Below are 24,287 nucleotides of genomic sequence, written 5' to 3'. Positions count from 1 at the left end.
TTTTTCTTCACTTTTTAATGCTCAACTTTGGTTTACTTGTTTTTCAGTTTTCAGTTTTCATTTTTTCGTTTTACTTTTTTGGCTAAAAATATATTACGCAGGCACATTCTATTTTGTTTCAGTATCAATATTCATAATAACTACTTTATATATTTCTATATATCATGTTTCTTTGTTTGCTCGTTTTTAGCTCTTTATCTACATAGTTATCTCACCCTCTATGGCTTAATCATACGTATTTTGCTTATGTAACTCTATGAATTAATGTTATTATTCTTGTGGTTTTTAGTTCTTCGGTTTCGTTAGCTTTTACTTTAATACTGCACATGCTTAACTGGAGCGTTTTTTGGAACCGAGACCTACAGATTTGATCTCCATCAGCTAGTGTAAAGGAATTCAGAGTTTGAGATTTACTTTTGCCTTAGGTAAACGCATTAGAGCTGTAGGTGTCTGTCTGCACTTGTAGTATATATGTACTTTTTATCGCATATAGGAACGTAATAATTGTTGTAAGTTTCCTAACCCAAAGCGTTCATCCATCGCCGCCAATCAAGGAGCTCCTCTGCAATCATTGGTATATTATATATCTTACCGCTCGTTGAAAGCATGAATTTTCAATTGTTTCAATACTCGTATATGGATATTCTACATAAATGATAAACAATGAATGAACCGAATCGTACTGAATCCATTGGTAACATATCCCTAAAGGACACCCAGATCTTATTTTTTTTGGTAACTTGGAATGAAACCTGTTATGAATACTTTAAAAAAACAAATTGACCACTTGGAGGAGCTTCGGTGACTGGTGGGCTGGGTGTGCAGAAGTAGTTGGCCTTCGGGCAAGGATCTCTCGTGCGCTTACAGTTACTGTTTAGTTATAGTGGGACACCGAGTGGGTCTTGGACTACTTTTGGCTATCTACGATAGATGCGAGTGTCTCGAGACTGGGTGATTTCTCGTGGATTGCGAGTTAGATTCGATTTATTGTCGCCATTGTGACTGACTGAGAAGCAGCAACCTAGAAAGCTTTTAGCGTGACTACGCGGAGTAACATTAGCCCACGGCCTCGCAGTTTCATTTGAAGTCCGGACCGCCGGCGAAGGGGCCGCCCGACGACCGCATTGCCTTCATCTTGGCCCACTGCAGCGTGTGCTTGATGCGCATGTGATTTCGCACCGAATTGGGATGCGCGAACCGGCGTCCACATTCGATCACCGGACAGACGGGACTGTCGCGCGGATAGTGTCGGTCCAGGTGCTGCCGGAATACCCGCTGCTCCAGTGGGGTCTCACACAGCGGACATGGCAGCATGTAGTTGCTGTTTCCGGCTGACGCTCCGCTGCCACTTCCCACGGCCACGGGTGCAGCACTTCCTGGTCCCGGTCCGGGTCCGGTTGCCACCACCTGACCGGGTCCACTGGCATTGTTCCCCGGACTGGCCGATGCAGCTGTCGCATTCGCAGCCGCCGCGGCAATGGTGTTTTGAAAGAGTTCCGGAAAATCTCGTGACCTGCTTAGAGCTATTGTCCTGGCCATAAACAGATTTGCCGTCAGTTGCTGCTGGTGCGACTGCTGCAGCTCGTCCAGATACTGCTGCTGCTGCTGCTGATGCTGCTGCTGTTGGTGTTGCTGCTGGTGCTGCTGCTGGTGTTGCTCCTGCTTCATGAGTAGCGTTTGGTAGAGCGTGGACTCACTATCCTGGCGCGTTCTCTTCATGGTCAAGGAAATGGCCGAGGAGGCCGACGAGGAGCGATCATCCTCGTCCTCGTTGCTATTGTGCTGCTGTTGCTGCTGCTGTCCATGCTGCTGCTGGTTGCCGCTGCTGCAGTCCATGTCCTGATCCTCTTCGCTGTCATTCCAGGATCGAGCCGACGGCGTGGGCGAGGAATTGGCCGATCGGTTCTTTTTCGTATTATTGTTATTGTTGTTGATGCGTTGCTGGTGATGATGGTGGTGGCGATGATGATGCGGCTGGTGGTGATGGTGAGGCTGGTGGTGGCTGCGCCGCTGGTCAAACAGTTGACGCTGCTGCTGCTCCTGCTGCTGCATCAGCTTGGCCAGCTTACAGGCCGCAGGACGACGGTCGGCGGCATGGGCCTCGTGCGGTCGCTGTTGCTGCACTGCATCCTCTTCCGTTTCCGGCTCCAACACCTCCTGTTTGATGCCGCTCTTGGCATTCAGGAATGTGCCTGCGATCCAATTGTGGGGAGAGTTAGGAAGTCAATGAGAGATCGAAAATCAGAGGCTACATAAAGGTGTGCTATTGATTTCATTAGCCAGCTTCAATTTGGATTTTCAATTGTGGAACGTGTGTGTGGGTTTTTTGGGGTCAATTTTGAGTTCCATCATAAGCAGCAGCAACAACAACAACAGCAGAACTGAATTAACCGCGACTGGCTTGCTCTGTTTCGAAATTTATAATCACTTTCGGGTTAACCAATTAAAGCCAATTTCTGGACGATTTTGTTATTTTTATTTTTTTTTGGGGAACAGATTCAGTTCTAGAGTTTGGAATATTGCTTCAACTACCGCCTGAATCGGAAGTACACACACACACACACACGGTTTAAGCCAATATTTTGGAAGACAATTTCTTTGTTTAGCCAATTCCATCAGTTCAAATATATCGTGTAATATAAGGTTTTTAAGTGTTTATATAATTATACATTAATTTTTGTTTTTTTTTTTTGCAGGCAGGCAGGCAATGAGTATTTAAATTATTTTACAAAAAAAGTGCAAACAAACTAAACAACTAAAAATTGATATATATTATTTACACAATAGTTCTATGGCTACAGTGAAACTCATAAATGCGCTGAGGTTTATTATACCCTCGCCTATTGGGTGCTAACTTTATGACTTTTTCTTTTTAATCAAAACATATTTGATTGCAATTTAAATGATGTGTTCGGTGGTTTCCGTTCTAAGACTGCAAAACGCACAGAATCGAGTGGGCATAGCCCTGGGGAAAAGGGGTGGATCATGGGGTTTGGGGGTTGGAGAAGCGTATCGCGTGCCATGGAACCATTGCCGGATTAGACGGTCGTACAACTCTATATGCGAACTGCGATTGTGCATATACATACGTACGTATGTAGACCATATCCAAGTGGCGTGCTGGAACACACCTGGCCCCGTCCCTGATTCAGATATATCCTTTTGCATTCCGCCCGCTCCCATTTGCAGCGCCATTTCCATTTCCACCTCCACTTTCAGTTCGGTTCAGTTCGGTTTCGTTTCAATATTCGATAATAATAAATATTGAAAAATAAAACGCAATTTAATGTCTACAAAATTGCCAAGGCCCATGCCAGAAGGGCCATCGAATCGAAATATTGAGTCATTTTTGGGATGGCCAGAGGCTTTGCAGAAGTGGGCGTGCAGGTCATGACGCAAGGCGGCGACTCCTACCACCCCTCCCAACGCCACAAAAACAAAAAAAAAAGCCTGAAATCAAATTAAACAATTTAGCTCTGCCTTTGTGCGTGACAACTCAAGGGAGAAGGCAAACAATTCGGCTGCATAAATATATCAAGTGAAAAATACAATAAAATCCAATTGAATAAAATGGAAAATGCAATATGCAAGGATCCCCATACCCACAATCCCCCCAATCCGCTTGCATATCTATATAGCTGGCCCTGTCTCTCGAATGAGCTGGCATATGCTTAGATGCACATGAAACATGCATGGCCGCATCACAGTTTTCTTCGGCGAACAGAACATCCCGAGCTCCTCGTCGATTGGCCGGCGCTCAAGTGCAGTCAGGACAACCCAAACCCAAACCATCCCATCCCGACATGGCCGGGCAGGACTGGATGGGCCATCCAGCCGATCGCCTTTGACCAGCCAAGCACATTTCGAATTTGTCACATTTGAGAAAACCGAAAGGATGTCACCCAGCCAGCCAGCCAACGTGTGTGAGGCATTCTGCTCCTGCCTGCAAGTGACAGCCACAAGAACAAGTCCTGAAAGAGGACATTGTGTGGCCCGGATCAAATCAGGCGTAAGATTTCCTCCCGCCCTTTTTTCCCTCGGCAAGTGCACTTTTTGTAAAAGATGCGTTTGGACGACACGGACACAGGTGAGAGTGAGGAATGAACTCCCAGGGTGAAGCCTTTGGAGCCGTGTGCGTTGGCCTGGGCTATTCCTGCCCGTCTTATTTTTGGCCACCTCGGTGGCTGTGCATAATTAATGAAATATAAAATGCAAAACCTAATTTTTCCTAATAATTATGCATCATAAATGTCTATTTTTGAAGACTCCAAAGACTGTAAGGACCTGAACTTTTGTGGATGGGTCTATATACTGAAATCGGCGACATAATATTCTAAATTATTAGTTTGAACTGTCACACTTGAGTTGGCTATATAAGAAAATCCAATGCCTACCATCTAACTAATGCCTGCGTTTCATTTCTGCAGTATTAGAATGATACATTCGAGGTTAGTAATTGTTAATTTCCGTTCACAAAGAAACCTCGGCGATTAAAGATATTCCAGGGCGTGTGCACCTATTCCAAATCAAGGGCTTGGTGAGCAACTGCCACCTGGCCATCAATTATGGCCGCATGCGAGCGCGTTTTCTGTGCCAATTCGCGTTAAGGAAACCCATCGGGTTATGCAAGACATCGGACCACCGGACGATGGTCGATGGTCGATGGAACCTCCGCACCCACATCAATTACTAGCGGAGCATTCAATCGCAGTCCGGACTACGTTACTTCCTGAGATTCCGATCCCCGTGCGAGGAGACGGACTCGCATGTCGCGGTCCTGTTAGCGGCAATAGAAATTAGCTTTATTAAAGATAAAGCGGCGACGCGACTCGGGTAACATTTCCTTTCGCGCCAAGGGGCCATTATAACGAAGTCACCCCCGCCGCTCCACATAGTAGTTATTCCCTTTGCCCCGTGTTTCAGGACTCGTTTTGCATTTCGAGAATGGACTGCAGAAGGAGGTGCCGGCAAATAATGAATTTTTCTATATAAATCACTCGCGTCAATGGGCCAGGCCCATTGATACCATTATAGCCAATGTGTAAACATTTCCGAGCGGCGCTTTGTCTCTGTCCCAGGAGGGGTTAGGGATCAGGGGTCGGTGGTTAAAAGGGTTGCCAAGGGTGCGTCGTAGGTGTGTTTAACGGTCATTTCTCGATGTCTTGCGATCGTTATCACCTCGCTTATTATTATTATTGTTATTGCTGTTATGCATATTTCGCTCCCAAAGCCTCTTGTAATTTGGTTCGGCCTTTTGTTCTTATTGGAATTTATTACTTAATAAGTTTTTTTTGGTCGGTAAGGGCGATGGTAAATGGTTTTCGGGCTGGTCAGTCTGACCCACCCATTCAGATTTTTACGACCGCACGCTCAGCAATATTTCCATTGCTTTTGAATTTTTGAAAGTAACCAGAATTGGTCTTAATCCGAAATCTTGCCCGATAATAAAACTATAAAATTGCGGGTCGGACCTTGCGCGTTTTTATTAATTTTTATGGTCCGTTTTATTTGGCGAATTTTTGCCATAAAACGGGTGAGTATATGCGTCTCAAGTATCTGATGGATACAAATTGGCGACGTCCTGCAGTTTTACGATCTCCGACCCCAAAAATAGTTGTGATTGAATTATGGATAAAGTGGATTACTCGGCCGGCAATTTCATATGCGACCAAGTGTCGTAAAATCGCTGACCGAATTCATTAGATACGCACTCCCGTTCTGTCCGCAGTTAATTAGCTTTCAGGTCTATCTACTTTACCAGGGATGAGGAACACTGCGAACTGGTCAGGATATGTATCGGGAAAACCGACTTTAGATTGCCAACGCTGCCCAGATGTCAGACGACACATGCCGGGACAATCCATCTCTGCATTTGTTTATCTTATAAATAAAACGCAGCCACAAAAGAAAAACAAGGGAAAAAAAGCTGAAAAAAATGGCAAAGTTTTGTCCGCTGAGGGGGGCGGGAAAAGTGGGCGGGGCATTGGCACGTACGGCCAGCCAAAAGCCAAACGAAATGTTGTTTAAACTTTGCAAACAAGTTTGCTTGTTCGCTTTGCTTTCTTCCACTTTTCTTTCAAGATACACTTTCTAAGAGTGTTTTTGTTCCGAGAATCAGTTTGCAGTCCAAAATGAAGGGGTTCTTAAAAATGAATACAAATTTTTACTAAATTATAGAAAGCTTAAAATCTATTTTTGGTTATTGCTTCTTTCTAAGCTACTTCATGGATAAAAAAAATAAGAATCCTACTTTAAACTATCCCATCTTACAGTAGGCAGAGTAACCCTTGGTTGATAGGGTATTTAGTGTATTCGGTACCCTTTCGTTACCTTTTTTTATCTTTGTTGTCCCTGCACATATACGTATGACTGTAAGTGTGGCCGGGGACTTCGTTTCGCATTCCCTCATAGATAGCATTTGAAATTGAAAGCGAAATTGCCGTTGAGCATGTGTGACGACAGTGGAGGAGTTCCGGCAAGATGGGGGGCAGGCAACATCAAGTGATATATGAACTGGCAGGATGGCCACCTACCCACACTCCCACAGGCAATCTGCCTCCAATTTTTCCTGAATTTCCCAAACACCGACATCAGCATTGACATTCGCCATCGACAACGCAGTTTTCGGGATAGAAAAAAAAAAACAACAAATTGTAAGTGACGCCTCGAATGCATATTCAAGGCGGACACATGCCAAGATCAAGTCGAGAAGTTTTTGCTGGGGATACAGGACTCAAGGATTCCAGGGACAGCTGCTCCTTGGCCTGTGACGAATGTTGATGGGACCCGGCCGATAATACCGTTTGTTTGTCTGCCCTCTTTTTTTTAACTTTTGAAATGAGAAAAGTTTCAGTGGGCCAACGTGTTTTTAATATGATTGCGGCGAGTGTGTGTAACTTGCGCTTACCAAACAGCTAAGAAAAATGCCGTGCAGAAAGTGTTGCCTACTTAGGCGGGCAAGAATCGAAATTAGCCGGGCTTAAGCGGCGGAGCCAAGCTGGTGGTGCCCATAAATTAGTCACTCGGTCCAGATGTGGGTGGTCCAGTTGGGACACACACACTCATTCACTCAAGTATTACCCTCTCCCAATACAAACATACACACACACAATCCCACACACGGAGATAAAGCGAACAGGCAAGTTAAAAAGGATAAATCGCTTGTGTTCATCGCTCTTCGCACATAATAAATGTATCTTTTACTTGCGCCGCATGAGGAGCGTAAGTAACTCCCCGTGAACCACCAAAGAAACACCATTGCCCAGCCGCCCAGCCACCCACTTACCCCACTCACACACACATATACATGTGCAAGACAGCACAGCAGTCGTGTATGAGTTGTATATAAAGTTAACAGCATTTGGCTATCTTTTTGCAATTGATGTATTACACATAAAAGTTTTCAGCTCGACCCGCACACACACACAGACACACAGACGTACATACATTGAGACACTCAAGCATCCATGTACTATATATTATCTATGCCCCCACATGTCCCCACTTTGCAACGCGTTTGTGTGTGTGTGTCTGTGTAAGAAGTCCAAGACATCCACGAGACCACGTCCGCAAACAAAACGCACGCATACAATTACAAAACTGTTACACGTACGTGTGTCCCTTATGCCAGTGTGCAAGTGTGTGTGAGTGGGTCGAACGGTCGAGCTTAGATGGGTGGGGTGGGTTGGTGAGGAGATGGTGGGGGGGGGGGGGTACGGTTCGGGTAAGACAGCAAAGGAATATTGTTAACCGACTACAAAATAAATACGAAAACTTTTAATGCCCCCGGCTGCCGAGGCAAACGTTGAAAAATGCTTTGCCTTCACACACAGACACGTGCATGCCACACACACTCACACAGAGACACACACACACACAGACAGCCAAGGGACAGCTGGGACGGACATGAACGTCTTCGGACTCATTGCCACTTGCAAAGCCCAACTACACATACAGACGGACACAAGCAGACAGACAGAATCAACTACACGAGCAGTTGAAGGGGGTTGGTGAGGCGTGCGCGACAGGGAGGGGCGGATAGGTCTTGAGGGGGGACAGACCTTTATCTTGCTCTCTCGTTCCCTTTCCCTTTCTTCTCCTTCTTCCTCTTCTTTCGCTGTGGGTGTGCGTGTAAGGACATATGCATGCGAACCCTTCGGCCTCACTCTTCGGTCCCATAACTCATCTATCAATTTTCACGTACTTGGACCGCAGCTGCCCCTTCCCCACATCCGCCACGGCCACGCCCCCCGCCCCCATTCAGTGCTTGGGTTCGGAGATTGCGATTGTGTGGCGTTGTGCGCCTGGACCGAAGAAGGCGTCCTATTGCCAAAATGTTGCCCTTTGCCATCTTTCTTGTGGGCCAGAGACTCAAGCACAGTGGTGAGAAATGAGATTGATTACTGGAAGATCACAAATGGGAAAAATAGAAAACTAAAAACTAAAACAAAATCAGAATATACCGTATTGAAACGTGAAAGTTTATCATGAAGTTGTGGGAAAAGTTATATTGTAACTCAACTGTATAGAATCATAACGAATTTTTAAAGAACACATTTAGATTCGTTACAATATCCATTTGTTTTGTTCTACATATATTCATATTCAATAAAATTAAAAGGATATTTTCGATTAGTTTAAAGAAGATTTTAAAATTTTCTCTTAACAATCACGTTCATAGAATTAATGCAAGTCTATAACAGCGCTATATAAGCAGACATCCAAAAAATTAGACTAATGACCCTTTATCTCTATATAATACAAGTATGCCAACGTAGTTCCACTGTTCTTCTGGCTGGTTTAAAACCGAACCCGACTCCTTGGGTCCTGTGTACTTAAAGTTTTCTTCTCGACAGCCGCACACTCACTTAGCCGTACAACTAAACTACACATACACATGCAGGCGGCACACAGGAACAACACAAGAACGGACCCAACAATGAAAGCCGACAGCCCCAAATGTCATTCTATCTTGGCGGTCATTAGAACGGAGTTCACAAGGTGAGGGGCGAGGGGCGGTGTTGGGTCCGAGGGGGCTGGGTAAGGGCGGTGAGTGCTGGAATTGTTGGAATCGGGTACGAAAGGGGTGGTGAGCGATGTTCGTTCTTGGCAAGCAATTCGCTCCTCACTTCGTCTTTGGCCAAGATTATCTCCTTTACTTTTGGTGGCAAGAACTTTTTGCCCGAGCCCCACCTTCCCACCTCCCCACGTCCCCATGTCCATATCCTTACTACTTCGTCTTCCTCTTCTTCATTGTCTGTTCTATTCGATTCGGTTTTTTGGCTCGGTTCTGCATGAAGTATTTCACTCTTTTTCCATACACTCTCCATCTCACACTAGCACACACGCTCGTATTAACTTGGCCCATTGTTTTTCGCTGTCCTTGTTGCCTCATGCAACTAAACACACACGGACAACACACACGCATACTGCGATATAAGGGTTGTCTGTGTGAGTGTGCTATTGATGCGGCTAGTTTGATGTATTACCCCAAAAAACGAAATGTCTGTATCGCTTATGCGGGGTTCTAGAGCCATGGAATGGAATAGAAATGGGCATTTTGGCATTTCGATTTAGTGGCACACACACACACTTGCATGTTTGGTAGAGAGACAAACGACGATTACGCCATCGCACGCTCTCACTCTAGCATAGAGTACACCCATAGCTCTATCCCTTTTTCCAAGTGGCACTCTGTCTCTCTCATGCGGGCCTTTTTATGGGCATTTTGTATAATACATCATCGACAAACATGTTTGCAAAGTGTGTACGAATATTATATGGGAATCTAACTTGTTGTTGCTTTTTGCGCACGCTTTCGCTCTCGTGTTTTCCTTCTTTCTGTGTGAGTGCGGCTGTGTTAGTGTGGTGGGTGGGGTGGGGTTCAGTGGGTGGTCCTGGGAGGACTCGGAACAATTGCAAGGACATGTGCGATGGATGCTGACGTTGACGCCAATGGTGTCGGTAATGGAATGGCAATGGGCAATGGGCGAAAATGCTTAGGCCGTTCAGGGGCGTCGCTTTCAGGGGTTTCGGTTTTTTTGAAAGGGAGGGGGGAGCAGCCCGACTTCGGCCAGCTGCTGATGGGGTTGGAGCGAAGATGGATGTTCGGATGGGCGAGGGTCCGAAATGTATTCGCTTTGAATTATTCCAAAATATACAGCCGCCGAGGCAGCGACGCCAGCCGAGGCAGCAAAAAAGTTTGCCCAAAGTTTGTCTCACTGTGTCAGTGTGTGTGTGTGTGTGAAAATCCACATGGACGTCTGCATGTACGTGTGAGAGTGTGCGTGTGTGTGCAGGAGTGGTGGGGGAGTTCGTCTCGGTTAGTTTGGCGTACAGTTTTGTGAATTTGAATTAAATGTACATAGTTTTAGATTGCGTAATTCATTAGTACAGGCTGCAGCCTGATGCCCAGCCACCCTATCACTCGCACCACCCACTGGAACACCCACTGGACCACCCAACCCCACCCCAAAAAGGCGTCAGCACGCACGGCCAAATGATGAACGATGCGGTCGTATGTGGTTAACGTTGCCGGGGATTAGGCGATCCGGGGTGTGGGTTACTCTTTGGATTTCTGAGAGGGCGGATGAGATGGTGTGGCTGTCGGGGATTTACTACTGCTCATGGGTGGCGATTCGGATGATGCCAAACTCAATGAATAGCATAAATAGCTCAAGAAGTTTCGGTAACTCACCGATCTAAACTTTCATGATTAGTTTTCATTCAGTGCAGGGGGGTATTTTAAAATACTTTGCATATAAAATGTGAATTTAATGTTACCTGATTAATCAGCATTAATTTAATAGGACTTGGGCACTTACAAAAAAATTCGGGACAGAAATCGGTTAAGATTACTTTTGGTTTAGTTAAGCTTAAAATGTAATAACAAGCATAATTGGGCTACCCAATTGAAGGGGACTTAAAATCATACCCTAACGGACACTTATATTTAAAGGGCAGAATGCTAATCCTTTTACAGCTGCCTGCTGGATCTTTTGCGGTTGCGAGCAGCTGTTGAAAGGACCTCTTCGCCTGAAAGTAGAGCCGAGTCAAAGATGAATTGCTTCAGTCAGTGGTCGAACCGTTCTCCATGGCCCCAAAAGCAGCTTGAGTTTCCGGCTTTTCAACCCGATTCATCGCCGTCCTTCCCGCCCACTACACATCCATCTATCCAACTATAGAACCTTCGCCTATCCATCTAACCATCTAGCCATCCGTCCTTCCATCGAACACTTGCGCCGCACTATTTACGGTACAATTTATTACTTTATGAGCAGCGAACTACTCGCCCACCGCCCAGTGCAGACCCTATCCCCCGCCAATAACCCCCTCCCCCCACCCCTTGGACACGGACCAACGATTGTATTTAACTTCATTGGGAATGAAGAGGGGAGAGTGGGGTATTTGTGGGGCATGTGGGTGGTTTTGCGATGGTAATGAATGTATGAATTTAGAACGCAACTGAAAACTGGCGAGACAGTCGGTCGAGATAGTTTTTGCACCCAGCTAAATTCCCGCACCACCCCCATTTCGCCCATCCCCCCGCATTCTATTCATCATCAGCAGGCGATGCGGTTGGGAGCAGGACAGGAAATGAGTAGAGGAAGTTTTAGTTTCATATTCGCACGGCTATGGGTTCCAGTGGCGTAGTGAATGGGTGGCCGAAAAGGGGTTTTTGGATTGGCAGTGGCTTGGGCACTGGCGATGTTGGCACTGCGGTTTGTTGGGTGGGACGGGGAGGGGTTAAATAGGATCCCCCTTGAAAAGCGGGCGATGGCATGCTGTAGCGCCATCTCTATCCCTTTCACTCGCTTTTCTATGCGTGGCTGCGTCTGTATGTGTATATGTATTTTCCTAGCTACGTGCATGTTTGCGTGTGTGTGTGTGTGTGTGTTAGAAAGTTTGAATTGTATTGAAATTGTATTCTGTTAAAATTCATGTTTGTTATTGCTGTTTTAGTTGTTGTTTGGTTGTCGTTGGCCAACCATTTTGTCGGCCTGTCTAGCGCTCTCTTTCTCTCGCTATCTGTGTGTGCGAGTGGGCTTGATTGCGGCACACTGGGCGTATGAGTAATTTCATTTGACTACTTCTCCCGGCTTTTCGGTTTTTGCGTGTAATTCTCTGACAAAAAGCGGGGAACTCTTTTTGTGTTAGAGCTTAGTTGGCAATATAAATAGTGCAAAATAATATAGACTATTTAGGTATGAAGCTGGGCCAGCTAAATCAATAAAAACACTGCACGAAAGAGGAATTTAATTTCGTTTCATGCCGAGTTAGCCTGGGATTTCTTCTCGTTTATTTGGTAAAGCCGGTACTCTCACACCGTGTTTCTTTTTTTTTTTTTCTTTCTTCCGGCTTGGGTCAAATGCTGGACAGGGGAAATACATCATCGACACGTTCGCCGGGTGGCATAACGAACCACCACCCCCCAGAAAGTCCCTCCCTTGACCCATGAGCGAGCCCCAAAACCCCACCCGCGCGCCCACTTAGGCGCAGGATTCGATCGCACAAATTGCTCATTGCTGAGGAAATATTTGCAATAAATTTAGTTTATGGCGTCGGCTGTTGGCGCTCGAATGCCCGCCTGACTGACACCCCTACGACCCCCTTTCGCCTACGCCCCATTTGCCCCTTTGCGCCCCTTTGTCCCTGCCCCCCTTTGTGCCCACACACAAACACACACGCACATTTAACCTCGTTGTAGGTGGTGGCCGCCTGTCAAAGCCTAAATTATATGCCAGGATGCGTGTTGGTGTGCGAGTGCGATATTTGGAAATATTAAAATGCAGGACTCACCCAGCGATATGCGAGTGTGTACGTGGTGGTTTATTGATGTAATATCCTTCAATTATTATGGATATTTGGCGCATTCCCGCGCAGCTAAATTCTTGTGTATCAAAAACGGGTTTGGGTAGCCGCAAAAGAGTTATTTCTGCTCAACGTCCGCCCTTAATTAACTGACCCGCCAGCATGGCCTGTCAACTAACCCCCACCCTGGGCTACGAGTCTGAAACCCCACAAACAACCAAATCCCAGTCATTGGGATGCGAAAGACACACAGAGATGGATCTGAAGGAAATGAAATGCAAACAAATGCTCCGTCTTGTGTTTGTGTCTGTGTGAAAAGGATATGTGAGCGCAGGACGCTGAGTGGAAACCCTGCTCTTCTCGAGGGGGTGAAGTCCTGGGCAGCAACTACTTTCGCATGTGCGGCAATAATTCATCCATTAAAAGGGATATCAATGCGTCAGAGACGGTGGATGGCAGGGAGTTTTCGTGAGTGGCACAAAATAGGCAAGACGCAAGGCGGAAGCGAAGGAGCAGATCCTGGCTGGCATCGGGGTCACATGGAAAAAGGACGAGTCGAGGCAAGTCTTCGCCTTCCGTTTGAAAACCGCACGCACATATTTTCTTCTTCTGAACCTTTCCTAATACACTTGAGGAAAACACAATATACATAATCACTTACAACACTTGAATATAAAACAGGGAATGCAATATAAGGTGATTTATGGATACAAATAAAATTCATTTCATTCATAGTAAGTAGTGGAAAATTTGTACGATAATTAAAATAAAGTATAATAAACTCAATTCAGCTTTTTTGTCTGTTTAATTGATAATGCCACATTGATTTCTATTGTTCCCTTCAAATTGACAATTAGTTTTTAATAGTGTAGCTATCAATAGAAGCTGTAAACGAAATCCGAGTGATAAGCGAAAAATGCCGACAGATTGCAGGCGCCGCACGAAGAGTAGCCGAAGGACCGAAGAAGGCCAAAAGGACTTCAAATGGACTCGGCTGCGGAACTGAACTCGAGACTCGCTCACACACACACACACACACACACACATGGACGGCATCCATATGGATTTATGTAAATTCTATGCCCAAAAATGACCTTTTTGCCAAGGTAGCACTGCGGTGCGGGGCAAAAGAGCTCTGTCTTTGACTTTAGTAATATTTTCGTTGGAAATAAATTCGCATTTGAAACGGACTCGGATTCGGATTCGGATTCGGATTCAGTAAACGAAATCCTTAAGCATACAATTGAGGAGGTGGAAGCTGATGGTGAATGTGGATATGGATTTGCTCGGCTTTGGTTGTGTGTGGGCAGACGGATGCTTTGTTGCTACATACGGACCACTTGAATTTAAAATACAACGTGGCAAAAAGGGCCGCACTCAACCCTTTGGATTCTTGGATTGGTAACCCAAAATTCAACCCTACCCAAAAACGAAATAGTTTTGAGCAAAACTTTTGCATTTGGGCCCCGGTACTTGTGTGTCTGTGTGCGTTAAGCTCAAGTAGAACGCTGAGCGCCAAGAAGAAGCAGCAGCAGTAGCAGAGGGAATTTTGTTTAAATTTAATGTATTTCCTATGGCAAACACTTGTCCACTTGTACCACCCACCCATTCAACAACAACCGCCGCCCACCCACTGTTGTGCCCAAGAACGAGATGGATAGAACTGTAGAGCTATTTCTACATACATAATAATAATGGTTTTTCATTTCCATTTTTCGCATCTATTTCCAAACAGTTTGTGTGTGTGTGCGTGCAAAACAATTTCATTTGAAGTTTAAGCAGAAAATTAGAATTTTCAAGTGTTGCAATGGGTTTTGCTGTAGAAAAAGGAAAAGCCATCTCCACCCCTCATATAGAATGTATGTGTGGAAACCTGTCCCATGCTGTCCGTTGCTGGGTTTCTGGTTTTGGTTTTCCTTCAAGAGAAGGAGAGCGTGTGTGTGTGTGTGTGTGTGTTGGTGCGTATGTGTGGGGCGCACAATGACATAATCCCTCATCTACATAAACATTAGAGCGGGAATTTAACTCAAAAGTTTTTAGTTTCGGTTTCGTTTTCGGTCCATCCCCCAATTCCAATTCCTGCCCGTCGGACCGAAAGTGTCTCCGTCTCTAGCACTTTTGCCACTTTGTTGCCCAGCAGCCTTCATGCATACGAGTCCATATATCAGCTCGTATAGGCCAGGGTGGTCTATCCAGCTAACATACACATACGCGCATATATGCTCACCGACGCACACACTCATCCATTCACCAACACTCACTTGAGTGTGACGTGCAGCAGATGGAGTTTTTGAAATTAATTTGATAACATTTTTGTTTTGTTCAGTTTCGCAAGCGGGGCGTGGCATTGGTGCAAACTATATACACCCATCTAGTGCATATATATTTGAAAATTATCTCCAACCACTTTTAAAGAGTAAAGTTGCCAAAAATTGAATTCTTTTGCGCTGAGAATTTGAAGAGCTTCGCTCCATCAATTAATTGAATTTTTATTCAGTTGAAAGTGAGGAAACCTTTGGGGATTTCACAAATATTTAAAATTGAGCTGACAACTTTACGAAATTTTTTAAATCCTTTTTGAACCAAAACCACTGTCTATTAAATTAAATATTTATTAGCTAAACATAGTGCGTTGCTGTAAATTCCCCTTATCAATTTTCCTCCACCACAAAACTTAAGGAAATGGATTTCCTTCGCTTAAGTACCGCTTCATGAGCGGGAATCATCAACCTTCTGCCCCACATCCCCACTGCCACCAACTTTGAGATGACATAACAATGTCTTGGACAAGGATACATTGAACGATTGAAGCTGGCCAAGATACAAAGATACGGATACATGCGACAGCCGCACGCACTGCAAATGTATTTCCAATCATTTTACTCATTATCCGGGCAAAAGTTTTGCGGGCCCCCATATGTGAAGTGTATGTACGTATGTGTAAGTGTGCAAGTGTGTGGATCTACTTGAACATTTTCATGTCCTTCGCTCATTTGCAGCAGCTTGATTGGTGGCAGTGGCAGTGGGTGGCGGAGTGGATGGAAAAAGTGGGCGACGGGTGCCTCGTAAGCAAAGCTGGCCACACTAGGCGCGATAAGTTAACGGGACCGAACAGGACCCCGCAGATACAACTACAACTAAGTATGTATGTATGTATGTAGGAAAGTGTGCGGCGTGTTGGCGTTAATGGTTCTTGATGAAATGAAATAATGGGTGCGTTTATTCACGTAATGTATTTGTATTTGTTACAGCAACAGCAACACACATATTTACAATAATAACACAGCTCGTAAAATGAATAACTGAATGGAATGATTGAATGCCGGATGGAATGAAAGCGGCGCCCAGGCGACGCCGACAAAGGGCAACTGCTAACAAAACGCTTTTCGTTAGTTTTCATTATTTTCCGCATTTAAGCGTATTTATTCCGTTGTTAATCGAATTTATTAAATGCAAACACGCCAACAAATGCCGGCCAGAACATACATACATAAGGCAGTTGGGTGGGGAAGCCAGCACGCACCTTTCGAACTAAACACCACCCCATTTCGGAGCCACATGGGTGCGTTTTGTTTGACCTGAGAAATAATGTTTCTCGCATGCTTATTTCCTTTTGCTGCCGGCTGCTAATTTTACGCATTTCACGCAGTTTCAGGACCCAAGAAATGGAACGAGTGGGGTAATGGTCGGGATATTGGGAGCGTACGTCATTAAATGTCTCTATCGCTGCGACTTACGGCCAAAATCCACACACCTGAGCAAATTATCTGGCGCGCAGATTGTAATCCTTTACGTGGCATAGCAGTCAGCAGATTTACCACAAAAATATAATTAGGCAAGCGATGCAGCTGACAGCACTAATCACATCGATCTGATTAAAGGCTTTAGTTTTCAGCTCTCGATTGAAAATTGTTGGTATTTGAGAATGCTGTATTTATTGCTTTAATTTAACTTCAGATATATAGTTATTTATGAGATCCCATTAAACAACATCATTTAATCATTTAGACCACGGAAAATGCATTCCCGGCCATACTTTGACTTTTTTTCTTTTGCCGCTTTGGCGTTGCAGTCGAAGGAAATGTCAGAAGATGAACGATAGAAAGAAAAGAAGTGCATTTGTGAGCAGCTGGCAAATAGAACCCAACCGAACCAAATCGAAAGAAACTTTGCGCATTAGCTTTCGAATGCCAAACGCCAAATGGCCAGCAGACAGACAGCGCCAGTTGGTCCGGCCAAGTTTGTATCCGCCCCAGCCACGCCCCCTGCCCGCCCCACGACTTCCGGAAACTTTTGCATTTCGGTCTGGCCAAGAAATGAGCCACTGGCCTCATATGTCAATGATTTCTTTCCATTTCGCATTGTTTGTTTGCATTTCTTTGCCCACGCCATCGGCGCCAAATGCAGTATTCGCACCTACGCTCCTCGATGCCAGGAATCCTTTTTTCCTTGGCTGCTCAACTCTTTTTTTCTCCGATTTAGCTGATTTGAAGTAAGCCCTCCTCCTTATCGTCCTGTCACACACACACACACACACACACACACACACACACTCCCCTTTGCTGTTATTATTTTGGCTGCCATTTATTTGCTGTCAATGTTTGGTCCACCAGCCGCCCACCGAACCACCACCCACCCACCTGACGAGGCCTCAGCCGCCGGCCTGGCTGTCCGCTTTCTTTTTTGTCTCCCCGATATCATTTTCATTTTAAAATGTCCCCGGCAACGACAGCGAAGACGCCTCCTAGCCAGAGTCCAGCTTTTCTTGGGCCAGCCTTCTTTTCTACGGTGTCTATTACAGAGAAAGAAACCGGTTAGAGTCTTTCATTTTTTTGATCAAATGATTCTAGGAACTCTTTCGAATATATCAAATATATTCTTGCTCACACTGGAGCTTACACAATATATTTATAAGTCTATCGAAGAAATTGCTAGGTACTACATAAGATGCAATATTTTCTTTTAGTGCTCGTGAGAAAAACATAATTTATTTTCCACAGTGTACGTTCTCCCATGTTATTCTAGTCCTTTTTGTGCTCCTGCTCCTCGAAGACAATTTCGTGCTAGGTTTTTGGCCAGGCCGGGCCACTTTATAAATGTTTCTGCAATGGATTTTTGCAAAGTAAACTTTTTCCTCTTTTCTCGTTCGTCTTTTGTAGTTTTTGGAAGCCCGCATCTGATTGCGAGTGTGTGACATTTGTGTGGGCGGAGTGGTGGGGTCCAAGTAAATATATTAAAATGCAAACCCAACTCATATTACCGAGGGCAGAATCGTGGGCAGGGGGCAGGACTTAGCTTCCAAGTCCTTGCGCACACATGTGCGCAATTTCCAAGTCCGTTTTCGGCCATTGCCAATGCCCAGCGAATAAATCGAATGCACAAAAAAGCAATAAAACGAAATAAAATCTAAATATGTATGGTCTCGAGTGTCGCCCTTTTTTTTAAGGGTTGGTGAAAGGGGGGCAGCGGGGTAAATGTAGGCGGACATGGCAGGAAAAACAGAAGGCAGGCAAAAATAAAGGAGAAAAACTTATCATTTTTATCATTGCGCAAAAGTTTATCCTTTTTGCTCGGGCCGTTAATATTTTCGATTCGGATTTCGAAATGGCCAAAAGTCGCAGGACCGCCCCTTTACCGTTACTGTTCGGAATTTCAAATGACTTTGGCTCGTTGCGAAGCTTATTGAATGTTTATGCTTTATTAAATTTGATTTCTCTTCGCCACACCGGCATCTTCGCCTCCAGTCAACTCCAACTAAACTGACCAAGTGCTGGCCAACATTTGTTGCAATGATCTATGTGCCCTGAATATTAAACGACATCGAAACAGGACTTTGAGTGTCCTGGATTCGGTCGAAGGATGGAACTCGGTCTGCTTCTGAAGCCGGAACCATTATCATTTTAATGCGCGTTAAATGCGACATTTGCGACATGGGACAAAGTGCGTGTCATGTGCTTAGGAACACAAACAACCCGAAAGGAGGCAGAAATAAGGATCTGGTCAAATCATATTTGTAGCGCTTTTTTTCCTACACTGAGAGTAAGGTGCAAAAAGCGGTTGCGTATATACATATATTTCCATTTCAAAAGGTGAATGGATAGGAGACAAATTACTTTGTATATATTCTATATATGATATGCACTTTCTTCAACTATACCTATATGGGCCTGTAATATCTCTGAAGACATATTTTTCTGTCAGTGCAGCCTGTCTCGGCATCCTTCCGTTTCACAATCGAATGGTAATCATAATCACAATAATCGTAATAGCAATAGCCGTAGTTATGTCGATAGCAATAGTGTTTGGTAATGGCAATAATCATTTTTTGTCGTCCGTTATGTAGAACATTTGCACATACGTGAATGGCCAAACGGACATTACGCACCCCGAAACCGAAAGCGAATGTGTTTATAATCACACGCCGAATGTCCTGGCCAACAGTTACATATCCTTGGCCTAATGCGACACGTGCTCCGCGCATATTTCTTGGCACTCTGGACGGGATTGGGCATGGGATCTGGTTGAGGTTCTGGTTCTGGATACCAGCGACAGTTGGTTATGGGCCTAATGATTGCCGCCCATTTGGGTTGGTCAACGCGTTACTCGAATCGAACAATGGGGTTATTTGACTTTGGGAAATGGTTCATTTGTGAGTTTCACTGCCTAAATGCTAAGCTAATACTACGTCTTAAAATAATATTAATAATAGTTTTACACATGAATATTAAATGCAGTAGGTGTGCAACAAACCGATAAGTTTTCGAAAACAATTTTCCATTTTTTTTTATTCCAATTATTTCCGTATACTTCGGATGCTCATTATCGGCTTATAATTATTTGATAGTTAGTTACATCATAACAAATTTCTAAAATGATGCAAATCATATACAAAATATCCGTTTTCTTTTTTCTTTATAAATAATACAGAACAGGCAAATATTCGATAAATCGATAACGCTTCTTCAAATTTGTATTACTAATTTATAATCCATTATTTTATCTTTTATCTTAAATATATCACTTTTTTTTGCCAATTAGTAACTGCTTTAGTTATATATACTTCCCATTTGTTTATCGATAGATCGACCGTTAGTTACAAGGCAAAATGCAAATCATATGTGTAATGTTTTGTTTCAAAACACTCTCTCTTTCCAATCGATTTGTAAATCATATACAAGAGGCAAATATTCAATTTTGGTTCCGTACAATAAAGTGTAAACGAATGACAAGCTCGTAATCGTATATAGTTTCGGTATAATGGAGCATATTGAAATGAAAAACTCGACTTACCGAAATCGCTGTTGATGCCAGAGGGTCCTGGCAGAAGTCCTGGAATGCCCTGGAGGCCGAGGAATGCATTGGGGAACGAGTGCGAGCGCTGGTTGTCAATCCCGTCGAGGGTTCCATCGTGCTGACCATCGCCGCGATCCGAGGGCTCGGTATCACTGCTGTTCGAATCTTCACCCGCGCTCTGTCCCAGTTCGTGTTTCTACAAAAGATTATATATATTATAATTAATAATATAATAATTAATACACTGAAAAAAAATGTGTGGGGGAAAAATATATTCCTTCAAACAAAAAACTATGCTATATGAGTATGAGTGTTATCCAAAGTAACCCACCGGATTGGCCTGCTGGCCGTTGCTGTTCTCCAAAGCCTGTCCCAGTAGCGATTCCCTCAACTCCAAGTTGCGCTCCCGATCCTTGGATGTGTCCCGACCGCTTCTGTTCCTTGTGAGTGGATGCTGTCCGGCGACGGGGAACTCCCGATCCAACAGCAATCGCTCGGGACTGATGCCATGCTGGGCACGGAACAAGTCGGCGCTCTTGATGCGTTTCTGTGGCGGCGGCGTCAGATGGCTCTTCCGGCTGCCCTCCATCTCGCCCATGTCCCAGTGGTTGCTGCTGCTGGCCTGCAAGTAATATGGTAGAGTAGGAATGCCCAAAGTTAGTGAAAGTCTGGTAGGGATCAACCAAGTCGAGTGCTAGCATTTCGTGGAACTGCACACTTTACTTTGCTGGGATTGGGGTTCGGGTTTCTTACGGGCGACGCTGCCGACGATGCCTTCAGCTCCTGGATGGCGGGCGTACCGCTCGTCTGTCCGCTGGCGGCGCTGCTGCTGCTGCCGGCACTGGCTGCTGTTGCTGCCGCTGCTGCGGCTACTGCGGCGGTCAGGGATGCGGCCGCTGCTGCTGCTGCCGCTGCACTCGATGCGGTCACTGGTGGCGGTATCTGTGGCGCACTAAACGGTGAGTTCAGGCTGCTGTTCAGGGATCCGCTTATGTTGTTGCTGCTGCTGTTGTTGTGGCTGCTGCTGTGGTTGTTGCTATTGCTGTTGCTGCTGTTGTTGCACGCGGCGCTCGTTTGATTGGGCGATAAATAGCTGCTTATCTTGTTATGATTACTGCTCTCGGCATTATTGTTGTTATTGTTATTGTTGTTGCTCAGGCTGTTGTTGCTGCTACTGTTGTTGTTGTTGTTATTGCTGCTGTTGTGACTCAAGGCGGCGGACAAGGCCTTGGAATAGGGATAGCCACCATTCACATCCGCCAGACCGCGAATCTGCAGCAGGTGAGCTGTCTTCAGAAAGTCGGGCAACTGTTCGTGGCTCACATTCACCTCACCATTGTACATAAAGCTACAAAAAATTGTAAATGAAATATGTAAAATACCATTTCGTGCTTACAATCACACAATATATGTCTTAAAAATTGACTATATTTAATTTATTGAAGATTTAAATCGAATTAATCTTCTATTATGCCATAACCTCACCTCAGCAGATTCTCGACATCATCGCAGCGCACGTCGCGCAGGATGACTATCGGGTGCTCGCAGGGATTGGCCTTGAGCAGCCGGCGGAAGTAGGGGCTGCAGGCGCTCAGGACGACCTTGTGGGCGGTGAAGGAACGCTCGTCGCAGGCCAGCGTCACGTCGACGAAATCCTCCTCGTCCCGCAGGTGACGGAAGGAGCTGAGGATCGAGCTCTGGAAGTCATTCCACTTGAGGGCGTAGTGCTGCTGGTGCTGCTGCTGCTGATGTGAGAGGTTCAGGGAGGGCGGGGGCGTGGCCGGCGAGAGGGCGGATCCGGTGGCGGCCATTGTAAGCGAAGAGAGGGAGGAGAGGGCGTGGGCGGCTGCGGCGGCGGATACGGAAACGGAGGAGGTCGCCGGCGGCGGGGGCTCCATTTTGACCACGCCCGCGTTGTTGTTCTCCGCCGTCTGCAGCTGTGTGGATTCGGTCATTTAAGTGGACCTCGTCTAGCCGGGATGGGATCGGATGGTTTGACTGTCTTAATGGACCCGGTTGCTCCTTCTTTTGTGGCTAATTCCTTGGCTATTGTCGCACAAATGCTTCCCCTTCTGAGCGCCTTTGTTATATGTGTGTGTTCTTCTTTTTTTTTTAATATTTCTTTCTTTTTTTTTGGGGGCCTGGCAAATATTTGCACTGCCCGTCCGTATGTGCGGATTTTCCGGCTTCTCTGCTAATTCGGCGGCAGCCTCGCGCGGCCTTTGTCCATTTTCACCGGACTCTGTTTGCCGCGGCGCCCATGGACGGAGCTAAATGCTGGAGGGCGAGAGAAGAAACCAAAATTAAGATTAGTCTTCCAATGGCTCAAATCCAAATACAATTGCTCGGGCAGGTGGGCCAATCATTAAATATTATTAACAATTATTCATACATAAGCAGCGGGACCGGGAATGCCGTAGTGCCGCTGGATCCGCGGTTGGTCTAATGAAACCATTAATTACACGAGCATACCCCTTCCAACCATCGAACCACTGAACCACCGAGAACGGGCCAATTGTCGGGGGCATTAGACGCAAATCAATTTAATTTAACCGTTTACAAGCCACAAAACAATGGAGCTAACGTTGCCCGCCACTCGCAAGATCTTTGACTTACACTTGGAAAAACCGGTATTAAGTGCTTTCAGAATTGAACTTGAATTTAAAAGATATTCCTCACTTTATTTCCGCACCTTATAAAATATTTATCATTAATTGGGAGAATAACTTTGAAGTTTCCATACAAATGTCAAATATTATTTAACGCCATCTATATTTTTCAAAATTCCAAAAGTCGCATAGTCATTTTCTAAGTGCACCCGGCAAATAATTGTACAAGATCATTAGATCATTAGGTAACCCAACCACCAACAATCCATCCATCTTCAGTGTGCTGCCGTTCACCGATATCCCCTCGCTATAAGGCGGACCAACCTGATCGATGTACCGCCATCAAAATATTTATAAACGCATTCATCTCTTGTTTTTTGGGGTTTTGCTTGTCGCTGGTCTTGGATTACGATCGGCATGGAAGATTCGGATTACATCTTGGCGTTCGAATAATTCGAGAGGCGGAACTCCGTATCCCCCCGAATTCCATTACCTTCCATCTTACTTTCTTTGCAATTGGCGCCTGCAGTTGCAGCTTGGTCATTTTTCATGGTACATGTGGAATTCCGCCGAAAATCATGTTCACAATTTCCCTGGGTACTCATGCACTTATTCACTCTGACTCACAACGTTGTTTGATTAATGATGGGGCATTTTAAACTCGATTATGGCCATCACTTCTGGCCGTGACTAAGACAATCGAAGGAGGAAGGCTGGTCGGCAATGCAGGTATTTTATTTGAAACAAGTAGGCTACTTGGTATGAGTTATTTGTGCAATGAGTGAAGGGTGAGTTAAATGATTTAACTACATAATTGTGGAATTTGAACTGGTCTTCTTTTTCCCATTTGGATTTTGTAAAAATAAATGGGAAAGTCTTATGTCTATAGCCTATACCAAACGTCTATGATAACTTTTACCCCCAATCGAAACCCTCTGCGTTTGCTTTGCGCTTCGCTGAGCTGCGTGCATTTGTTTGCGCTAATTTATGAAGTAACCCAAAACAATTTCATCACAACACATTTGCTGGCAATTATTTCGTTTATTGAACAAACATTCGCTTTGCCTCGCACATCGCATAAATCCGTGGGGTTGGGGGCGGGGCCAGCTGCCATACCATACCATACCATACAATACAATAACTAACCCGGCCAAGACACAACAAAATAAAACAACAGATAGTTTCCGGCTTGGTAACCGAAAAATATGTAAATGAATGGCGAGGGGCGCAAAAAGGCAGCACAAAATACGTTTTTCACATGTAATCAGCAGGATGTGTGTGTGTTGGAGTGTGTGTGTGTGCGCAGGACGCAATTGCATTCAGCATGCCACACATCAAATGTCCAACTTTCAAAACGGCAACTGCCTAAAAACGAAAACATTTCAGAAATTTGCGTTAAACAAAACACAGTACATTTTGGCAGCCGAAAAAGGCCAAAAGCCATTCGTGAGTGGGTGTGTAATTGAAAGGAAGAATATCCTGGGGCCGGAGTTGAGCGTAACATAATAACAAATAAATGTAAATGATAATGGTAAATAAAAAACGAATTACTAAATAACACATCTGCAAATACAC

At 45.0% G+C, this 24,287-nt stretch overlaps 1 protein-coding gene across 5 annotated transcripts in view; it reads right to left on the bottom strand.

Moving 5' to 3' along the window:
- Positions 1-24,287, bottom strand: part of ab (abrupt) — a 50,403-nt gene that overhangs the window by 3,426 nt on the left and 22,690 nt on the right. For 2 of the 5 annotated variants that reach the window (NM_057215.5, NM_001169481.2), the window contains exons 4-7: positions 21,589-22,380; positions 20,857-21,451; positions 20,435-20,725; positions 20,101-20,299 (exon numbers count right to left, since the gene is read on the bottom strand). In NM_057215.5, the coding sequence (NP_476563.1) occupies positions 20,101-20,299; positions 20,435-20,725; positions 20,857-21,451; positions 21,589-22,058 (1,555 nt within the window). In that variant the 5' untranslated portion in view covers positions 22,059-22,380. Of the gene's footprint in view, positions 1-188; positions 2,193-20,100; positions 20,300-20,434; positions 20,726-20,826; positions 21,452-21,588; positions 22,381-22,719; positions 22,805-24,287 lie in introns of those variants that run through there. The other 3 variants (NM_001273450.1, NM_001273449.1, NM_057214.5) reach the window with 3 other exon arrangements.

Source organism: Drosophila melanogaster, chromosome 2L (assembly GCF_000001215.4).
Source record: "Drosophila melanogaster chromosome 2L".
Taxonomy (NCBI): domain Eukaryota; kingdom Metazoa; phylum Arthropoda; class Insecta; order Diptera; family Drosophilidae; genus Drosophila; species Drosophila melanogaster.
The sequence above is the reverse complement of the archived record's forward strand: the minus strand, read 5'-3'. Positions and strand labels throughout refer to the sequence as shown.